Source organism: Hemicordylus capensis, chromosome 2 (assembly GCF_027244095.1).
Source record: "Hemicordylus capensis ecotype Gifberg chromosome 2, rHemCap1.1.pri, whole genome shotgun sequence".
Lineage (NCBI taxonomy): Eukaryota > Metazoa > Chordata > Lepidosauria > Squamata > Cordylidae > Hemicordylus > Hemicordylus capensis.
The window spans coordinates 425,571,632-425,591,328 of NC_069658.1; the positions used below are offsets into that span (position 1 = coordinate 425,571,632).

A 19,697-nucleotide genomic window follows, 5' to 3' on the forward strand; every position below is an offset into this window, starting at 1 on the left:
CAAGTGAAGGAGAACTCCACTCAAATTTGACAGGACACAGCGTAGGACCCATTTGAAGGTTTTGCGGTGGCAGTATGTGCAGCAAAAAAACAATTTTGGTCTGTGTGCATTGAGTGTGCAGGTTCGCGTTCAACAGAGCTATCCTGGGTTGTGAGGAGTTTCATTTCTGCTCCATCTGTTTTGGATCAGTCCCCACAAACTTTGTTCTGCTATAACACTTTTAATGGGTTCTTTGTGGACAAAATGAATCGTTGGCACTTATCTGAATGGTCATTCTCCTCAGAAGTATGGATAGCATCTGAAAGTATTATGGGTTGCCACAACCTTCTGCTCCAAGACAGGGCCAACCAGAGAGCTTTCTCCTCTTTCCAGAAAGGAGGGGCAATCGCCTCAAGCTCCAGTCTATAACTAGCTCTGTGATGCTCCGGCTAATATTGAATAAAACAGATAGAAAACAGAACCAGGAACCTGACAGCCCGGAACGATGAATAGAAAAAACATGAACAGCCCCTAGCTCAAAAACCCCCTCAGGGAGACAAATAACCCCAGGAGGAAGAGCACCTCCCCACAGACATATAGGGGACAGTAGTAGTTGGAAAAGAGCGGAAAAGATACAGAAGAACAAGTGGGCGGGTCGGATGCTATCCATACTTCTGAGGAGAATGACCATTCAGGTAAGTGCCAACGATTCATTCTCCCTCAGAAGAGGATAGCATCCAAAAGTATTATGGGACATACCATAACCGCTATCAAAATTGGGCGGGGAGCAGTGAGTCCAGTCCTACGTATGGACTACCCGCTGCAAGACGCGCCTACCAGAGGAGGCATCAGCAGAGGCCCAGTCATGAATCTTATAGAACTTTACAAAGGTGGAGAGGGAAGCCCAAGTGGCAGCCCTAAAAATGTCAGCCAAAGGAGGTTGCAAGAGCTGCGGACGATGCCGCACTCCGAGTTAAATGAGCGGTGATACCCTCTGGCTCCACCACCACAACTGACGTGTAGGCCAGTTGAATACACTGACAAATCCAGCGCGCCAGCATAGATGTAGACACCTTCCTTCCCATAGAACAATCTCTGAAAGAGACAAAGAAGGATTCAGAAACTCTAAAAGCCTTGGTACGCCACAAATAGACACAAACCGCTCTGCTGACAGCCAGAGTATGCCATTCTTTTTCTCTAAGTGAAGAAGGGTTAGGACAAAAGGAAGGAAGCACAAGCTCCTGGGACATGTGAAACAAAGAATTAACCTTAGGAAGGTAAGTAGGATCAGTGCACAAAACAACATAATCTGAAAAAAACAGACACAACTCCTTCCTGACTGACAGAGAGCCCAGGTCAGACACGCGACGAGCAGAAGTAATAGCCACCAAGAACAAGACCTTTAGAATGAGGCAGCGCAATGGCACCATCCTTAGCGGCTCAAAGGCAGCCTTGGTAAGGGCCCGGAGAACTAAGTTCAGATCCCACGTAGGAAAACAGTGAATGGGAAGAGGTTTAATGGCCACAGCTCCCTTAAGAAACCTTTGAATATGAGGAAGCCCGGATAAGGAAGGGACCCCTGGAACTTGGAGGGTAGAGGAAATGGTACACATTTGCCGCCTGAGAGTGGCAGGTCTAAGTCCTTTGTCCAACCCGGCCTGTAAAAACCCCAGAACCTGGCCAACTGATGCTGACAGAGGATCAGCCCAGACCGAGGCACAGCAGTCCGAAAAAGCCTGCCAAGTGGACTGGTATACCCTGATGGTGGAGGGACGCCTGGACGCGAGAATAGTGTCACGTACCACAGGGGAGTAACCACAAGGATCTAACGAGCTCCACTCAATCTCCACGTGTAGAGATTGAGCCACTACGGGTCTGGGTGGAACACCGGCCCCTGGTGGAGAAGGCGAGGGTGGCACCCAAGTGACATCGGGGGTGCGAGAGACAGAGTGACGAGGTCCAAAAACCAAGGTGATTTGGACGAGGTCCAAATCACGAGCATGATTTCCGCTTCCTGTTGATGGACCCTGCTGATCGTCTGAAAGAGGATGGGCGGAGGGGGGAAGGCGTAGAGCAAACCTTTGGGCCAGGGCATCAACAGAGTGTCCATCCCCTCGGCCCCCTGAAACGGGTACCTGGAGTAGAAGCAGTGTACCTTGCTGTTTGCTGGGGTTGTGAACAGGTCCACAACAGGGTTTCCGAACCTTCCTATGACACTTTGAAACACCTGCTCATCCAGAACCCACTCCACCTGATCCAGCTGAGACCGGCTGAGCCAGTCCACTACAGTGTTGGCCACTCCGCTGACATGAGCAGCCTCCAGGGACCCCAGGTTCTCCTCCGTCCAGTGCAAGAGGATTGAGGCTTTGTGCATCAAAAGCTGAGAGTTTGTCCCCCCCTGGCGACTGACATGCGCCTTGGCCGTCGCGCTGTCGGTCCTCACAAGGACGTGGCAACTGTGAACCAGGGGAAGAAACTGGACAAGGGAACAACGGATCGCCCAGAGCTCCAGCCAGTAGATGGACTGGAGACGTTCCTCTGGAGACTAGCGACCCTGGGCAACCTGGTGGTGGCAGTGACCTCCCCAACCCTGCAGGCTGGCGTCCGTTGTTACTAGGACCTGAGTGACTGGCAGGAAACTTACACCCCTGCCCACTGCCAGAGACAGCCACCAGTCCATGGACTTCCAAACCTGAGAAGACAGATAGAACTTGACCCAGGACTGACACACTACCAGGTCCTGGCGAGGCAAGAGAAGCCATTGGAACGGGCAAGAGTGGAATCGAGCCCAAGGTACAATCCCTATGGTCGACACCATCATGCCTTGCAGCTGACTCAGACTGAAGACGTTGGACTTGGCATGGGCTTGCACTCTCCGACAAGTGGAGGTCAACTTCCACCTTCGGTCCGGGGTTGAGGCAGTGCCCTTGATGGAGTCGATAATAGCCCCAAGATGCTGAATCCTGTTCAGAGGGACAAGGGAACTCTTCTGGTGATTCACTAGGAATCCGTGAGCCTGTAGGACCACGAGGGTCTCCCCAACATCCCCCAGGGCCTTCTGGTGAGATGGCGATCTGATCGAAAGATCGTCCAAAAATGGGTACAGGTGGATCCCCTTTGTCCTCAAGTGCATCACCAGTGCCACCATGATTTTGGTAAACACTTGTGGCGCTGTCGACAGACCGAAGGGGAGAGCCCGATATTGGAAGTGGGCCCCAGCATAAACGAAATGAAGGAACTTCCTGTCCTGGAAATGGAGAGGAACATGGAGGTAGGCCTCCTTGAGATACACTGATGATAGGAAATCGCCCCCCTGCAGGGCCATCAAGATGGAACGGAGAGTCTCCATGCGGAAACGCCTCACCCTGAGGAACCGACTGACGAACTTGAGATCTAATATGGCTCTCCACTCCCCATTCTTCTTTGGCACCAAGAAGAGAATAGAGTAGATGCCATACCCTGCGTCCTCGGGGAGAACCAGTTCAACCACCTGGATATTGACCAGGTGACGGATGGCTGACAACATCAGAGCATGCTTTCCCCGCTTGCGGGACCGTGGGGAGACCAGGAATTGATCCAGGGGCCGGGAGAGGAAATCTAACCTGTAACCCTGGGACATCGTTTTGCAAATCCAGGCGTCCATGCAGGTCACTGCCCACGTCCGGGCAAAGAACTGCAACCTGCCGCCCACCTGATGTTCTGGAGGGCAGTCATTGTGCAGCGGGTCGCTTGTAACCGGGCTTCTGTTGTTGGCCACACTGACGAAATCTCGACTGAGCGTTGTCCTGAAAGGAACCCTGTGGTTTTTTCCAGGCAAACCTGTCTTGTCTGTCCTGTTGGGGACGAAAGGAAGACCTGAAACCCCTATAGGAAGAGGAATTAGGAACAAATTGTTTACGTTCCTGACATTGCCCCGAGACGGGCATTGCCTTTTTCTTATCTTTGCCCTCAATCAACACAGGATCCAAAACCTCACCAAACAATTTGCCCACTTTAAATGCAGAATTTGCCAAATTACACCTGGACTTCTGGTCCACCTTCCAATTCTTAAGCCATAAGTGATGCCTAATGGTGACGTCAGAAGCCATTGCCCTGGCTGACATCTGAGTCGTGTCTAGAGAGCTACCAGCCATGAAGGGAGATGCTTTGTATAACTTGTTAAGTCCTTGCCTCAGAACAATCAGTTCAGGCGTGACCAGGGGAAGGAGCTCCTTAACACAGAGTACAGAAGCGCGGGCAAAAATAGAGTTGGCTATGGATGCCCGCATAGAGAGAGAGGAAGCCTCATGTGACCTGCGCAAGGCAGCATCGCATTTCTTATCATCTATATTACGTAGGACCCCATCCCCATCCTTCGGGAGAACGGCGCCAGTGACCAGAGCGGCAACCTCCGTGTCCACTGATGGCACCTGAAGCTTATCCATAACTGTCTTAGCATTCATGTACAAACGTTTAATCGCAAGGGGAGGACCCTTGCTTTCTGTGGGCCAGTCCCACTCAGTCTGAATAATATCCAGGAAAAGCTGAAGGCAGGGCACTACCACTTCAGGCGCCTTCAAAGAGGGCAAAACGGCTGGATCACCCTCAGACTCGTTCTGCGGGGCAGGAACCACACACACCCAAACGCAAGGTTTTGCGTGCTTTGTGAAGGAGAACTGGAAAGTCAGAACAAGAAAACAAGCGGTATGGGGCATGTGGTGCTGGAACCGCATCCTCCTCATCCCTCGACAGCTCCCCCTCCTCTCTGTCAGACTGACTCATCAGAGCGATCGCCCACCCCCACCCCCACAGAAGGAACGGTGGGCTGGAGGCATGGATGTACGGCAGGCTGGTGACACGGGGCACATGGGGATAAAACAGACGGCCCCAGCTCCCTGACGGAGCTAACACAAACCTTGTTCTGCTGCACAGATCTGCCATCAGCCCCCTCTTGTCGCGCGCCCAAAATGGCAGCCACGGCAACTTGAACAGGAATCTCCCTTGCCAGCGCGGGAACGAGCTTCCCGAACTCCTCAGCCACCACCCGGCGCAGCAAGGCTTGAAAACTAGGAGGGATCTCCTCCTCAACCATCTCCACGACCGCAGATCCTGCCTCAGGGCGCGATCGCTTAGCCGGCAGCTCTCCTAAGGGTGGATGGGGCGGAGAAACGGGGGCATTGTCTACTTGCATGGAGCGCCCCTCCGCCGCCTCTCTTAGCGGTCCTGACCGGGAAAGGGTCAATCCGCTTGAGTCCCCTTCAGCCAGTGCAGCAACCTGAGAATTGCTGCCCTTGGCTGCTTGGCCGCTGCCTTCCTCTCCTTGGAGAGCTTCTTGCATCAGGCGTGGGAGAGGTAGCCGCAGCCTACTTGGCATAGCATACAGCCGTCGCCACAGAGTCTTCAGAGAGGAAGGGAGAAACCTCCCTCTTGAGGTGCGATGTCGCTGCTGCTATCTGCCGCCATTACCGTCAGGAGAACCCAAATCGCTGCGGGAGCAGAGCTGCAGATGGTGCAGTACTTAAAAGTTCTACCTGACCTTCCCGACTGACAGTCTGCCCTGACTGGGACAGCTCAGGGCAGAATGGGAAATGAGAAAATAGCAGTGGCAGGGAGCTTAGATATATAGCCCAGAGCAAAGTTAAAAGGGCTCCTGGCGGAGCGAGACAGGGCGAAGACTGGAGCTTGAGGCGATTGCCCCCCTTTCTGGAAGGAGAAGCAAGCTCTCCGGTTGGCCCTGTCTCGGAGCAGGACGTCATGGCAACCCATAATACTTTCGGATGCTATCCTCTTCTGAGGGAGAATCTCCTGTATTCAGGCCAATGTGGACTCCACTATTTTTGCAAAGTCTATGAAGGGGGTGTCCAGCAATCCCTCTTGCAGTGTTAGATTGTATCTGTTTCAATCTGTGATTTCTGAGGATGTGGACAGACTGCTTGGGGTGGGGTGGCCTACCACTTGTTCTCTGGACCCTTGCCCGACTTGGCTGCTTCTATCTAGCAGAGAGATTGTTGGAAGTGGCCTAGTTAATATCATAAATGCACTGCTGAAGGAGGATAGGGTGCTTCCTTGTTTGATGGAGGCAAAAGTTAGACCGCTTCTTAAGAAACCTTCCCTGGCTCCCTTAGTGATGGATAGATATAGGTCAGTCTCCAGTCTCCCTTGCTTGGGCAAGGTGATTGAGAGGGTGGTGGCTGACCAGCTTCAGGCAGTTTTGGAGGGAACTGGTTATTTAGACCCATTTCAAGCTGGCTTTAGAGCTGGCTATGGGGTTGAGACAGCCTTGGTCAGCCTGATGGATGACCTTTATCAGGGAATCAATAGAGGGAGTGTGACTCTGCTGGTTCTTTTGGATCTCTCGGAGGCATTCAATACCATCGACCATGGTATTCTTCTGGATTGCCTGGGGGAGTTGGGGAAGGGGGCACTGTTTTGCAGTATTTCACTCCTATTTCTCACATAGATTCCAGATGGTGGAGCTTGGTGACAGTTGCTCCTCAAAACAGGAGCTCTTATATGGAGTCCTGCAGGGCTCCATTCTGTCACCAGTGCTTTTTAATATCCACATGAAACTGCTGGGTGAGGTCATCAGGAGATTTGGTGCAGGATGTTACCAGTACGCTGATGACATCCAAATCTATTTCTCCTTATCATAATCAGGAAATGGCATTCATTCCCTAAATACCTACCTACATGCAGAAATGGGCTGGATGAGAGATAACAAATTGAAACTGAATTCAAGCAAGATGGAGGTGCTCATTTTAGGGGTTTAGAATTTGAGGGATGAGTTAGAACTTCCTGTGCTGGATAGGGTTATACTCCCCCGGAAGGAACAGGTACGCAGCTTGGGGGTACATGTGGACCCAGGCCTCACCCTAGTATCTCAGATGGAGGCTACGGCCAGGAGTGCTCTCCATCAGCTTCGGCTGATTCAACAGCTGTGTCCATTCCTTGAAGAGAAACCATCTCAAAACAGTGGTGCATCAGCTGGTAACCTCCAGGCTTGACTATTGCAATGCACTCTAAGTGGGGCTGCCTTTGTATGTAGTTCGGAAACTTCAGTTAGTTCAAAATGCGGCAGTCAGATGGTCTCTGGCCGATTGGTCTCTGGGGTAACCCAGAGAGAACATATTATGCCTGTTTTAAAACAGCTGTACAGGCTGCTGATGTGTTTCTGGGCAAAATGCAAAGTGCTGGTTATTACTTTTAAAGCCTTGAATGGCTTAGGTCTGGGTTACCTTAGAGAGTGCCTTTACCTGCATGATCCCCACTGCATGTTAATGTCATCTGAGGAGGTCTGTCTCCAGTTACCACCGATACGTCTGGTGGCAACTCAGAGGCAGGCCTTCTCTGTAGCTGCTCCTGGACTTTGGAATGCGCTCCCGGCAGAAATCCGTAGCGTTGGTTCATTGTTGGCCTTCAAGAGAGCCCTTAAAAGCTATCTGTTTGGCCTGGCCTTCCAGGGTTTTTAAACTGTTTTAAATGTTTTAGTTGTTAATGGTTTTATGCTGTTTTTAAGATCAGTTTGTATTGATGGTTTTTAAAATTACTGATTCGTGATTACTTAGTATTGTGGGCATTCCTGAGCCACCAAAGAAAGAGAGAAAAATCCTTGTGGCCTAAGTGACTGGAAAAGATGGCCATACAGGCAAAGCATTTTCTTGCTCCTCCTGATATATGAAGAATCAAACAGCCTGTCTGAAGCACAACAAGGGTCACAGTAACCAAGGGTCCTCTAATGCTGTGACCATTGGGGATTAAGAGAACTCCAATCTGATTACAACATCACTCCTACGCTCCAAGCGATGGATACCCTCTTCTTGTTAAACAAAAATGTCAAAGTCATATCCTTGCCTCCCCTTTCCCTGTTGGGAAAACAGGGAAATGGAAAACAGGTAGCAGGGAAATAGGATCATGCAGATAAACTCTCAGGCATACTTTGCCAAAGTAACAGCTGGGTTTATTACTCACCCTCCAGAAGCAGCAGCATGGAGGCAGGTCCTCCCGAGGTTATCTGGCGTATTGATATCAAAGCCTGCAGACAGCACATGCTCATTGCTAAGTGAGGAGACGATGCTGTACAACTGACCTGTAAGGCAGCAAGATAAGTGGTGACTGGGCAGGGCTATGAGCTTACTATAGCAGAGACTCTAAAGTGAGACTGGCATTTGAAGGTGCATACAGATTCCTCAAAATCTCCCAAAGCCTTTTCCAGCACATACAAAAAGAACAAGTGGATAGCCCTTATGGCTATGGAGAAATTTGAGCAGGAAGTATCTGAAAGAGGTCCATGTGTTCAAGTCAGTGGATTTTCTGTGCCAAGAAAATCTATGGGGCATCTGTCATTACTTGGGCAGTGATGGTTGGATACTGTAAAGTGATGGTTGGATACTGTATATACTAGCTTTCATTTATAGTCCTCCTGCCATACTGCTCTTTACCAAGAATTCCCCAATTTTACCAAAACCCAAATAATCTTGCTAAGATAAAGAGTACACACTAAGCAAGATGATATTAAACAAGTTAATACATATTTTCTTAATGTTTTTAATGGCAGAATCCAGACTAAGTTAGTCATGACTAAGTCACACAAATAAATGGGATATCATCTATCTATATAATTCTCTAAGGCATATTCGCAGCTAATCCCATGTATGGCAGCTCTCGCAAGAGTTCATCAGCAGAAGCATTGTGGTGATTGGGCATTGGAGATTCCATATGCAGATAGGGAGGAAGAGCCTGTGCAAGCAGAAGCACCATGGTGATTGGGCAGTGGGGATTCCATATGCAGATAGGGAGGAGGAGCCTGTGATGGTTAAGGTCTGTTGGAAATGCAACTGTTACTGGTCGGAAGATATTCTTGATCGTAGAGAAGAGGAATCTCTCTCTCTCTCTCTCTCTAAATATCTATATATATACACATACACACACATACACACACACACAGAGGATAGTGGGCAGGGGTCTGCGAAGAGAGGGGTCATGAGGGAGGAAAGAGTCCCTTCAGGAGAAGGAGGCTGCCGTGTGAATTAGATGAGGAAACAAGATGGACAAGATCTGTTAACTCAGGAAGGGAGAGAGAAAGAGAAAGAGAAAGAGAAAGAGAAAGAGACGGGCCCAAGCCTGTCAGCGGCCTGAGGGGAACAAAGGGCCATGGCAGCACCTATTGGCAGCAAGGAAGGCCCCAGTCAACCACTGCTGCTGTTTGGAGCTACCGAGGCCCATTGGTTAGGGGTGTGCATGGAACCGCACAGCTGCGGTCTGGCACTGTGGGGTGGGTTCCTTTAAGGGCGGGGAGGGTTTACTTACCCCTCCCGCCACTTGTCACCCTCCAGCGCTCGTATTTATTGTAAATTGCCCCTCCGCCCCTGCCGGCGGGTAGACTGGGCCTCCGGCGTCGGGGAGACATGAAGCTTGCACGCGACATGCGCGTGCGCAAAAGGCTTGCCGGAGCCTTTTGCATTGCGGAGGGGCAAGGGGCGGCAGGGAGGTATCCTGCCGCCCCAATTCTTACAATAAATATGAGCACTGGAGGGGGACAAGTGGCGGGAGGGATAAGTAAACCCTCCCCGCCCTTAAAGGAACCCCCTCCACCCGGACCGAACCGGCCAGGTCCGAACTGGTGCGGACGGTCCGGAGGCCTTTACAATGGCATCCGGACCGGTCCGGACCCATCCCTACCATTGGTGGAGGGAGCAGGAAGGCAAGGGACAAACCCGAGCCTGTCAGCGGCCTGAGGGGAACAAGCAGCCATGGCGGTGGCAGCAGCGAGGAAGGGCCCGGTCAACAGCCGCTGCTCCTGCTCCTGGGGGGAGGAGCAGGAGCAAGGCTTGGGTGAGGGTGGGGAGATCTCTGGGGATAGGGGGCTGCAGCTTGGCCAATAGGCACCAGCAATGCTTTAGCCGCAACCAAGAGGGGTGAGGGGGGTGGAAGCAACCAGATGGAGGAGGAACAAGGGTGCGGCTCTGGTGAGGGTGGAGAGATCTCTGAGTTGAGGGGCGCTGTGATAGGGTGTGAGGGGAGCAATCAGGTACTAGCGTGCAGATGCTCTGCGCGGGTTAAGCTAGTTTCCATTAATTTAGTCTGGATCCTGCCAATTAAACTTATTCTGAGCAATGTGTTTTCTCTTTGTGCAAGAATTTGAGTGTGGGTGGGTATGCCTTTTGGCATCAGTTAAGAATAGTCTTGTATCTCTCCCTTATATCCAAAGGCAAGAAGCACTAGATTATCCCAGCTTCGATTCCCACCCACCAGCCCCTTTCTCTGATTAGGATAAACAAAGACTTATTTTTTTCCACAGCCCAAGGAGCTCATCCTCCATTGTATGGGTTGTGCATTGAGCATGCTCCAAAGACAGGACCAAAACTGAATTGTAGGCATAGCTAGCTTCCTGCCTGGAAGGCGCCAAACCCCAGTTCTGGTCCTGTCTTGCTCCGACTAACAGGGCTGTGAAGAAATCTCCTGCGATCCTTTGCGTTTGTTCATATTTATTTTTCTGTGGCTAGCTTAGCATTTCTTCCTCCTCCCCCCTCTCCCTTAGCATTGTACCAGGGTGGGAAGGACGTTGTATTGTTTTTTTCTAAATTTAACTAAATTCTCCTTTTATTTCATTTGGTCTCATTGGCTTGTACTTTCATTTTCCACTGCCATTATTCAGCATTCACACACTGGAGCCCCTCTAGAGGGCTCCCTCTCAGAGGGTCCATTATCGGAGACCAGAGGATGGCCTCATGAAAAAGAGTCCCCTTCAGGGACAACTCAACCTCACTCTGCCTCACCTAGCTGGGAGCGCATTGAGCACAATCCCCCTGCTGCCCACAGCAACGCTGTGGAGGCCTCTAGGAAGGCTCTTTAAAAGGCTAAAAAAAAGTCAAGGCATTTGGAGGAAAGCAATCAAGGTGGCAAAACAAAAGAAACACCCTGCACCCTCATCAGCCAAACGGCTAAGCGAGAAGGTGCTTCTACAAGTGGTTTGTGAAGAGCACAATACATGCTGCTTGCTGGCTATGGGGGAAGAACAACTGGCACTCCCGCTTGAGTCTGGGCCCTCTTGCCCTCTTAGGAGGCAGTGGCTGAAAATATCAAGCAGGCTCCTACCAAGCTCCCCCCGCCCCACTGAACAGCCAGTGGAAACGCCTCACCAGCCCTCCAAAGATCTAGAGCTTCCTACATGGCCAGAGCAGCCCTAAGAGGAGCCTACTGAGCTGCCGTTGCGAGCATCGGTCGCTCCTCAGAAACCACCACCTTTGGAGCGCCCGCAGTCACCACTTCTGCCACCAATCACTCCAGTGCTGGTTGAGCAGCCTGCCCCGCCGCCAGGGCCAAGTCATCCGATTGAAGGGGACATGAGTAAGGTCCCCTTGCCTTTCAAGAATCCCTTTCCCCTTGATGTTTCCGTTTGGCTGAGGGATTTTATTTCCAGGCAGTGTGCCTTGTTAATCAAAGCGCAGTTAACTCCTCCTGATAAGCTTTCCTTTCCTCCTCCTCAGGCGCCTGTTCTCCCTTCTGTGTTGCCCACTAAGCCGCCACCACCACACCCACACTCCATTCCCCTGCCAGACCTAGACCTACTGTGCGCCCCTCTCTTTCCCGATTGGAGTCCTTCCAGACATGCTATTCCTCCCAGTGAGTGGGGCTGTTTCCAACCGCACCTCAGATCTGCTAATCGTAAAAAGAGATCCGAGGCTCCCTCCTCCTCTTCTTCGGATGAGCCTCCTCAGACCAAGCACCCACCTCCCCCCCCGCCCCGCCGCCGTTAACCCTGCTTAAAGGCTTCTGAGCCAGCCCTTCCCCTTGGAACCCTGGCTCCTGCTCTAGGTATTACTCACACAGCCATTACTGTTTTTGACCATGATCCTCTTACTGACCAGGAGAATGACTCTCTTTCTGGTAAAGAAGAAGGCAGAAGAAGTTCAGATGAGGCAGCGCCTGCTACAATTCCAGCTTCCATGCGCCTCTGCTTCTGCTGACTTTGAGGTCATGCTTTCTAAGGCTAGATGCACTATCAATGATATTGCTCCCATAGATGTGCCTTCTGTGGCTTCCTCTCTTTATCAAAATGTTTTTCCCTCTAGCTCTGCCAATCTAGCTACTGTACCCTTTCCGCTCTTTTTCAAGATGCTATGTTAGCAGAATGGGCTTCGCCCACTTCCACTAAACCCATTGAGGTTTTATCTAAAAAACATTACATCCTGCCCCAGGACGTAGCTTCTCTTATTGCTGTTCCCATGGTAGATCCACCTGTTGCACAGTTGGCATCTGCCTCAGTTGTGGCTAAAGAAGTGGATGAGGCAGTCCAAGACACCATTCTGGCCTTCAGATGTCCTTCTACAAATCCAATCTACCAGGCGTCCTGGGTGGCATTTTCAAAGTGGGCTTGTAGAAAATGGCTTAACCCGCTGCATGCCAGGATTCCCAAGGTGCTGGCATTCCTGCAGAAGGTTCTGGACATTGGTCTCCATCCTAGCACCTTGAGACGTCAAGTCTCAGTGCTGTCTTCAGTCCTTCACCTGAATTCATGGAATGCCCCATCCCTACATCCCCACCTTCGCTGTTTCCACGGCAGGGTTACTAACTTACTCCCCATGATTAATAGATTCCCTTCCCGGAACCGGAATAAAGTACTCAATGCCCTCAACAAAGAACCATTTGGACCACTGGCGGACATCTCTCTGAAGCTTCTCTGCCTCAAAGTGCCATTTTTGGTTGCTAAAACCTCCACCTGTAGGGTCTCGGAACTTGGGGCCCTTTCAGAACGTAAAGAACTTTGCCTTTTTCAGTCTGATGCTGTTATCTTCAGACCTGACCCTACCTTTGTGCCAAAAGTCAACTCCGCCTTTCACAGCTCTCAAGATACAGTACTTCCCTCCTTTTGTCCATCCCCAGTTCACCCCAAAGAATATCTTTGGCATTACTTAGATGTCCAACGAGCGTTGCGCATCTACATCCAGAGGACTCATGCAATCCGCCGTTTGGACTCCCTTTTTGTCTCTTTCCAACAGTCTTCTCTAGGTAACAAGATCTCTAAGAATACCCTCGCTAGCTGGATCAAGTCTTGTATCTCCTTGGCCTATGCAGCCCTCAGCCTATCTGTACCAAGAGGCATCACAGCACATTCCACTTGCAGTGCCAGTACTTCAGCTGACTTCTCTCAAACTCTACTAAATTTCCTCTTTTCACTCTACTCAAGATGCCCTGGGCAGAAATGTTCTCCAACAAGTGGTGTAACTCACATCTCTCCTTCCCTAAATTTTCCTTTCTAGCTTGGGTATGTCGCATACAGTGGAGGATGAACTCCTCGGGCTGTGGAAAAAGAAGCTTCTTTTGCACAGGCCGAGGAGCTCATACAACCCACCCAGCGATGCCCGTTGCTGTCATTCCTCTGTGGGTGGCCACACTCAAGATTCAAGGTGTTCCTTTTCTGAAAGGTGGATTGACTTCCAGGGTAACTAGCTTTGCAGACTTTATAGTTTCCTCCGCTGAACTCTGATGCCTTGTGTTTTTTCTGTCTTTCACTTGTTTTCTCGTTGTTGTATCCTGTATTTTGAGTGCTACAGTCCCAGAACTGGGGTTTGGCACCTTCCAGGCAGGAAGCTAGCCACGCCTACAGATCAATTTTGGTCTTGTCTTTGGAGAATGCTCAGTGCACAACCAAATACAATGGAGAATGAGCTCCTCAGCTGTGAAAAAGGACCTTTCACGGTAAGGCCAACGCTTCTTTCTCAGCATGTTGTTTAGAATCTAGTCTTGTGATCTGGAGAAAGGAAAACCCTTTTGGCTTTTAGTGACAAGGCGTGATGTAGCTGCCAACTGAAGAAAAATGCAACCAGTCAAGACTGATTCTTCTTTCTATCCTTTGAGAGCATTCTTGATTGATTGCTGTGGACATGTATAGAATGGATGGTGAGATACAGACTGGCCTCAGAGTGGAAGTGGAAGACACTTCCTAACCCACACTCGGCCAAGTCTTGCTTCAAATAACCTGCCTCCTGGACAGATCAGGAATCACCCTAGATTCCTGGGTCACTGGAGGGCACAAGTAGGGAGAAAAGATAGTGAATCCCTATGAACACAACCTCATTGCTGCCACAGTGAGAAGACATGTAAGGCATGTTTATCCACATACCTGAGGAAAGTAGCTTACGACAACAGTCTGAGAATCCAAATAGAACAGCTAAGTGCAAGGGGAACATGTCGTGGATCCCACGCCTGACAAAACAGCAGAAGAAAGAAGCATGACTGGGAGAAACACACACACAGTACCTAACACCAAGGTAGTGAACATGGTCAGAAGCATAAACAGAACTAATTTTTCTGTATACTGATCCTGTTCTGGGGAACTCAACAAAATTTACATCCTTTCACTGCATGAATCAATTCTAAACTAGTATCACTCCCTAACTGTGCTCTTGAAATCATTAATACTAGCTGGCCCGGCGCAGAATATCTGCGCCCTAGTTCTCCAACTTTCACCCCTTCCTGGACAATCCGGCTCCCTGCCCTGCCTTACCCCCCTCCCCCCACCTTAAGCCACAACCTGCCATCTTGGATAGGAGTGGAGGTGGTGAAACCTCCCCCATTCAGCCTCCCCCTCACTCTCCCCTCCACTCAGTCTCCCACTCTCCTCCACCCTCTGTCTCTCCACTCCCCTTCACTTACTAAGGGAGAGCGGTATCGCTACCGCTGGCCTCTGCTGCGTCACCCTGCAGATTCTCCTTGAAAGGAGAACAGCCAAGCCAGGAATTCCTTTCTGGCCTGCACGGAAAGTCCTCTGTGCACTCTTCTGCCCTGGCCATCCTCGTCGCAAGGAGACTTGGTAGGGTGATGGAAGCCACTGCTAAATGTCTCTTCTTCTTTCTTACTTGTTGCCACAGTGCTCCCTCCTCCTCCCTATCTCAACCCCCATCCAGCTCCTTGTGCTAACTTCCCCCATCACAGCCACTCCCTGCCATTTGGGACCGCAGCAGAGGCAGCAAAACCTCCTCCCTCCCTCCCCCCGCCTGTTTCGGCCCCTTGCCTCGCCTCTCCCCCCACCTTAAGCTGCCCCATGATGGCGGAGAGGACAGGTGAAAATGGGGCATTGGCAGCTGTGATGGTGGCGAAAGCTTCTTCTGTGGGCCCACCTGGTTTTACATGAAAGCCCCACCCCCGCATTTTCATTGGTCGCAGCTGTAGCAGGGGCGGGGCTTGCCTTGTACAACCTTAGTGTATTATATGGACAGGTTAGTCACTACTCCACATAAATATATACTGAGCAAGAGGAAAGGATCAACCCCCTTTCTACTGCTGAATGTACAAACAAGTGTTAGTGTTATGCACAAAATAATTCAAACAAATAATGTTAAATATGCAGCAGTTGCCATCTCTCTCCCCCCCAAACACACACCCTGACAGATGCCACCTTAACAAAAACCTCCTCACCTTGCAGTATCAGCACCATTCGTCATCAAAGTACTAATTAGCAGCTCGTGGCCGTATCTAGCAGCAACATGGAGGGGGGTATTGCCATATTTGTCAGCACAGTCAATCTCACTGCCTAGAAAAGCAAGCAAAACGGGGCATTGTTCTCTCACCGTGAAGGCTTCTTCTGGTTGCTGTAGTCAAGGCATCTCGATGGGTTATCCCCGTCACGTGCTCCTGGGCAGGACTATGCTATATAGCTAAAAAGAAAGCCTTTAGAGCCCTTTGGGGATGACCCCGCCCAGTTCTTACAGGCCGAATTGGGGGGGGGGAAGGGATAAACGAACTCAATAACCTAACACATGAATCAGCGTCAGTAAGAAAAAACAAACCCCAACATCAACTATAACCTTGAAAAATGATAAATAGAGTGTCTCTATAGATCAGATCAGTTACAATCAGTGATTGCCATACAATAAAGGGTAATTTTCCAGGAATAAGGCAAAACACAAGCCGGGAGGGGCAAGATGCCTTGACTGCAGCAACGAGAAGAAGCCTTCATAGTGAGTGACCAATGCTCCATTCTCGGTTGCTGCAATCAAGGCATCTCGATGGGACATACCAAAGCACTACGCCTCCAGGACGGATAGTTTTGCCTATTCCTGGGGAAGCACTCCTTGAAGAACCCGCCTCCCAAATGCCTCCTGAGCGGAGGATTAGAGGTCCAATTTATAATGCTTAATGAATGTTGAAGGGTTCTTCCAAACGGCCGCCTCACAAATTTCTTGAACTGGGGTATTAGTGGCAAATGCTGCAGATGTTGCTGATGCTCTGGTTGAATGGGCCATTATATTTTGCAGAGGTCAAATGCTCCGCACCTCATAGGCAAGTGAAATACATGCCTGAATCCATCTTGCAATTGTCCCAGAAGAAACAGCCTCGCCCACTGATGCTAGAAAATAGGAAACGAACAATGCATCTGACTTGCGGAAGGTAGAAGATCTGGCGATGTATCTTTTTAGACAGCGTCTCACATCCAATTTGTGCCACAATTTTTCTTGGGGGTGAGAAGGATGAAGACAAAATGATGGCAAGAATATGTCCTGTGAGATACGAAAAGGAGATAGGACTTTGGGGTGTACAAAAGGGTCTGGAATGAGATGCACTGAGTCCTCTGTGAACACGCAGAAAGACCTGTGAATTGACAGGGCCCTGAGCTCAGACACTCACCTAGTGGAGGTAATCGCAACTAGGAATGCAAGTTTGAAGGACAATATCCTCAGTGATATCGATTTGATAGGCTCAAAGGGAGGATGTTGCAGCGCTCTCAACACGGTGTTCAGATTCCATGTTGAAAAACGGTGTACTGTTGGAGGGGAGAGTAATGTAGCGCCCTGCAGAAAGCGTTTTAGCAGAGGATGTCCAACCGTGGGCTTACAGGGCACCCCTGAGATAAGTCAAATTAAGGATGCTGCTTGTCTCCTCAATGTGTTCGGCCTCAAGCCCTTTTCGAGACCTTCCTGCAGGAATTGCAAGAGATGGTTCAAGTTAGCTTGGCCCCTTGCGATGTTGTGACGATTTGACCAATAGAGGAAGGCCCTCCAGGTGCACTGATACACTCTGTTTGTAGAGGACCTCCGGGAGGCCAAAATGGTTGCGGCGACCTTGTCTGGAATGCCCTGACTGTTCAGCAACCGCCACTCAGTATCCAAGCAGTCAACTGAAACCATGCTGGGTTGGGATGTAGGACTGTCCCCTACATCAACAAGTTTGGTGTCACCAGGAGGTGCCATGGCTTGGACACGCTGAGGAAGACTAGCTCCATAAACCATGGGCGCTTCAGCCAGTATGGGACTACCAATATAACTTCCGCCCGCAGTGTTCTGATGTGCCTCAATACCCGAGCCGTGAGAGGGATTGGTGGAAATGTATAGAGGATGCCACTTGGCCACTGCGCCGACAGGGGATCTGTATCTTCTGCCACTTGATACAGAAACCTGGTCATGAACCTTGGGAGCTTCATGTTGAGAGGCGTAGCAAATAGGTCAAGAAGAGGATTTTCCCACCTGCTTGCTACCTGTTCGAAGACCCGCTGGTTCAGGGCCCATTCCCCCAGCAGGAGGTCCCCCCTGCTAAGCCAATCGGCTAGGGAGTTTAAGTCTCCTTTTACATGATGGGCCTCCAAGGATGTCAGATGATGTTCCGCCCAGGACATTAGGAGGACCGACTCCCTGTACAGGGACTTGGATCTTGTGCCCTCCTGTCTGTTCACATGTGCCTTGGCAGTTGTGTTGTTTGTCTTTATCAATATATCCCTGTTCGCCACATGTTGGTGTAGGTTGCTCATTGACAAGCGGATGGCCCTCAGCTCCAACCAATTGATCGAATGTCTTCATTCTTCTGGTGTCCATCGTCCCTGGGCAGAGTACTGAAGACAGTGAGCTCCCCAGCCTCTCTTGCTGGCATCTGTCGTTACTATTAACTTCGGAAACTCAAGGAACCTTTTCCCCAGATTTCATGGGGAGCGCCACTACAACAGCGATTTGCGAACCTGTCGTGACAGTGTGACTTGAGTTTTCGTTTGACTGCAATGGCAGATTGGTAAGGGAGCAGGAACCACTGTAATTCCCTCAGGTGGTAGCGTGCCCACGGCACTGAGTCCAGAGTTGAGACCATCATGCCTAGGAGTCTCGCCAGGTCCAACAGAGGAACTGTTGGTGCAGAATATGCCTGGCTTATTTCTGAGGTCAATGTCGGACCCTGTCCTTTGGTAAGAACAGGCGATCTTGCAAGGTGTCGATAAGAACTCCCAAATAGTGGGTTCTTTGGGAGGGAACAAGATGACTCTTTTTCTCATTCACCAGAAACCCGTGTTCCCTTAGGGCATGCAGGGTAAACACAGAGTCTGACTGCGCCGAGTGGAGGGAGCTTAACTGGACGAGCAAGTCGTCTAAATAGGCAAAGGCCAGAATTCCCTGCAAACGTAGGTGTGCCAACAGCGGAGACAGAACTTTTGTGAAGACTCATGGGGCCGATGACAGGCCGAATGGCGGGGCCCTGTACTGATAATCGACCCCCATGTATTTGAATCTTAGTAGTGGACGCCTCTTTACATGATTTGGAACATGAAGATAAGCCTCCTTTAAGTCTATTGAGGAAAGCAAATCTCCATGATGAAGTGCCTCAGTGATGAAGCGGAGTGACTCCATACGGAACTTGGTGAGACATACCCACTTGTCCAGAAATTTGAGATCTAAGACCGTCCTTTTTGGGGACGGTGAATAGGACCAGAGGAACCCGCTCTACCGCCTCTATGTCCAAAAGATGTTGTATGGCGTTTTGAAGGTCTATGTGCTTGAAAGTACAGCGAGATCGGGGGGTAGGGAGAAATCTTGGACAAGGAAGGCTGTTCAATTCTATTCTGTACCCCGATGGAATTAGGGCTAGAACCCATCTGTCTGACGTCATCTGTTCCCAAGTGTGGAAGAACTTTGTGAATCACCCACCGAGGTCTGAAACGTTTGGGGCAGAACTGCTGTTTAGGCTGCTATTTTGGCTGATTGAATGACTGCCTATTTCCTGAGTTCCTTAGAGCAGAACGTTGGCAAGATCAGGAGCCACGCTGTGACCTGAAGTCTCTGTCGCAGCCTCTATATGAAGGGCGAAAGGAGTGAAATGGCTGAAAATTTCTTTTGAAATTTGGCTTCTCCATCTTCTGTGGTGCTGTGGGCATGGTTCTCCTTTTATCTTTTGACTCTGTAAGCACATCCTTGAGAGTCGATTCTTCAAAAAGCTTCGAACCATCGTAGCGCACCACTGTGAGATTTGCCTTAGATGTAGTATCGGCTGACCAGCTCTTAAGCCAAAGATGGCGTCTGCCCACCACTGTAGCTGCCGAGGCCCTGGACAAAAACCTTATGGAATCCAGTGTGGCATCTGCCACAAAAGCTTGTGCCTTTTGTAGCCTGACTAGTTGTTGTCGGAGACGGACCTGGTCTGTAGGGGTGTCGTTAATAAGGTCATCAAGCCACAGTAAGCTTGCTCTGGCCACCATAAAAGCTGCAGCCGATGAACTTGTAGCTAATGGAGAGTTGTCATGCACTCGCTTCACGGCTAATTCTGCTTTTTTCTCTGATACATCTTTTAATGTCACTTCCCCATCTCGTGGTATCAAGGACCCTGAAACCAACTGGGCGATCGGGGCATCTGTGCTTGGCGTATTAAGGAGCTCAGATGGTTCTTGTTGATAAGAATAAAAATGTGTGGCCGCCGCCATAGGCTTCTGATATACTGCAGGAAGAGACCATTCCTGTTTCATAATATCATTAAAGCAATCTGGCAGG

General features: G+C 50.2%; 1 protein-coding gene across 5 annotated transcripts in view; it reads right to left on the minus strand.

Moving 5' to 3' along the window:
- Positions 1–19,697, minus strand: part of ANKRD52 (ankyrin repeat domain 52) — a 128,766-nt gene that overhangs the window by 47,462 nt on the left and 61,607 nt on the right. For all 5 annotated transcript variants that reach the window (XM_053293580.1, XM_053293577.1, XM_053293576.1 and 2 more), the window contains exons 10-12: positions 15,376–15,490; positions 14,081–14,163; positions 7,927–8,044 (exon numbers count right to left, since the gene is read on the minus strand). In XM_053293580.1, coding sequence (XP_053149555.1) covers positions 7,927–8,044; positions 14,081–14,163; positions 15,376–15,490 — 316 coding nt within the window. The remainder of the gene's footprint in view (positions 1–7,926; positions 8,045–14,080; positions 14,164–15,375; positions 15,491–19,697) is intronic.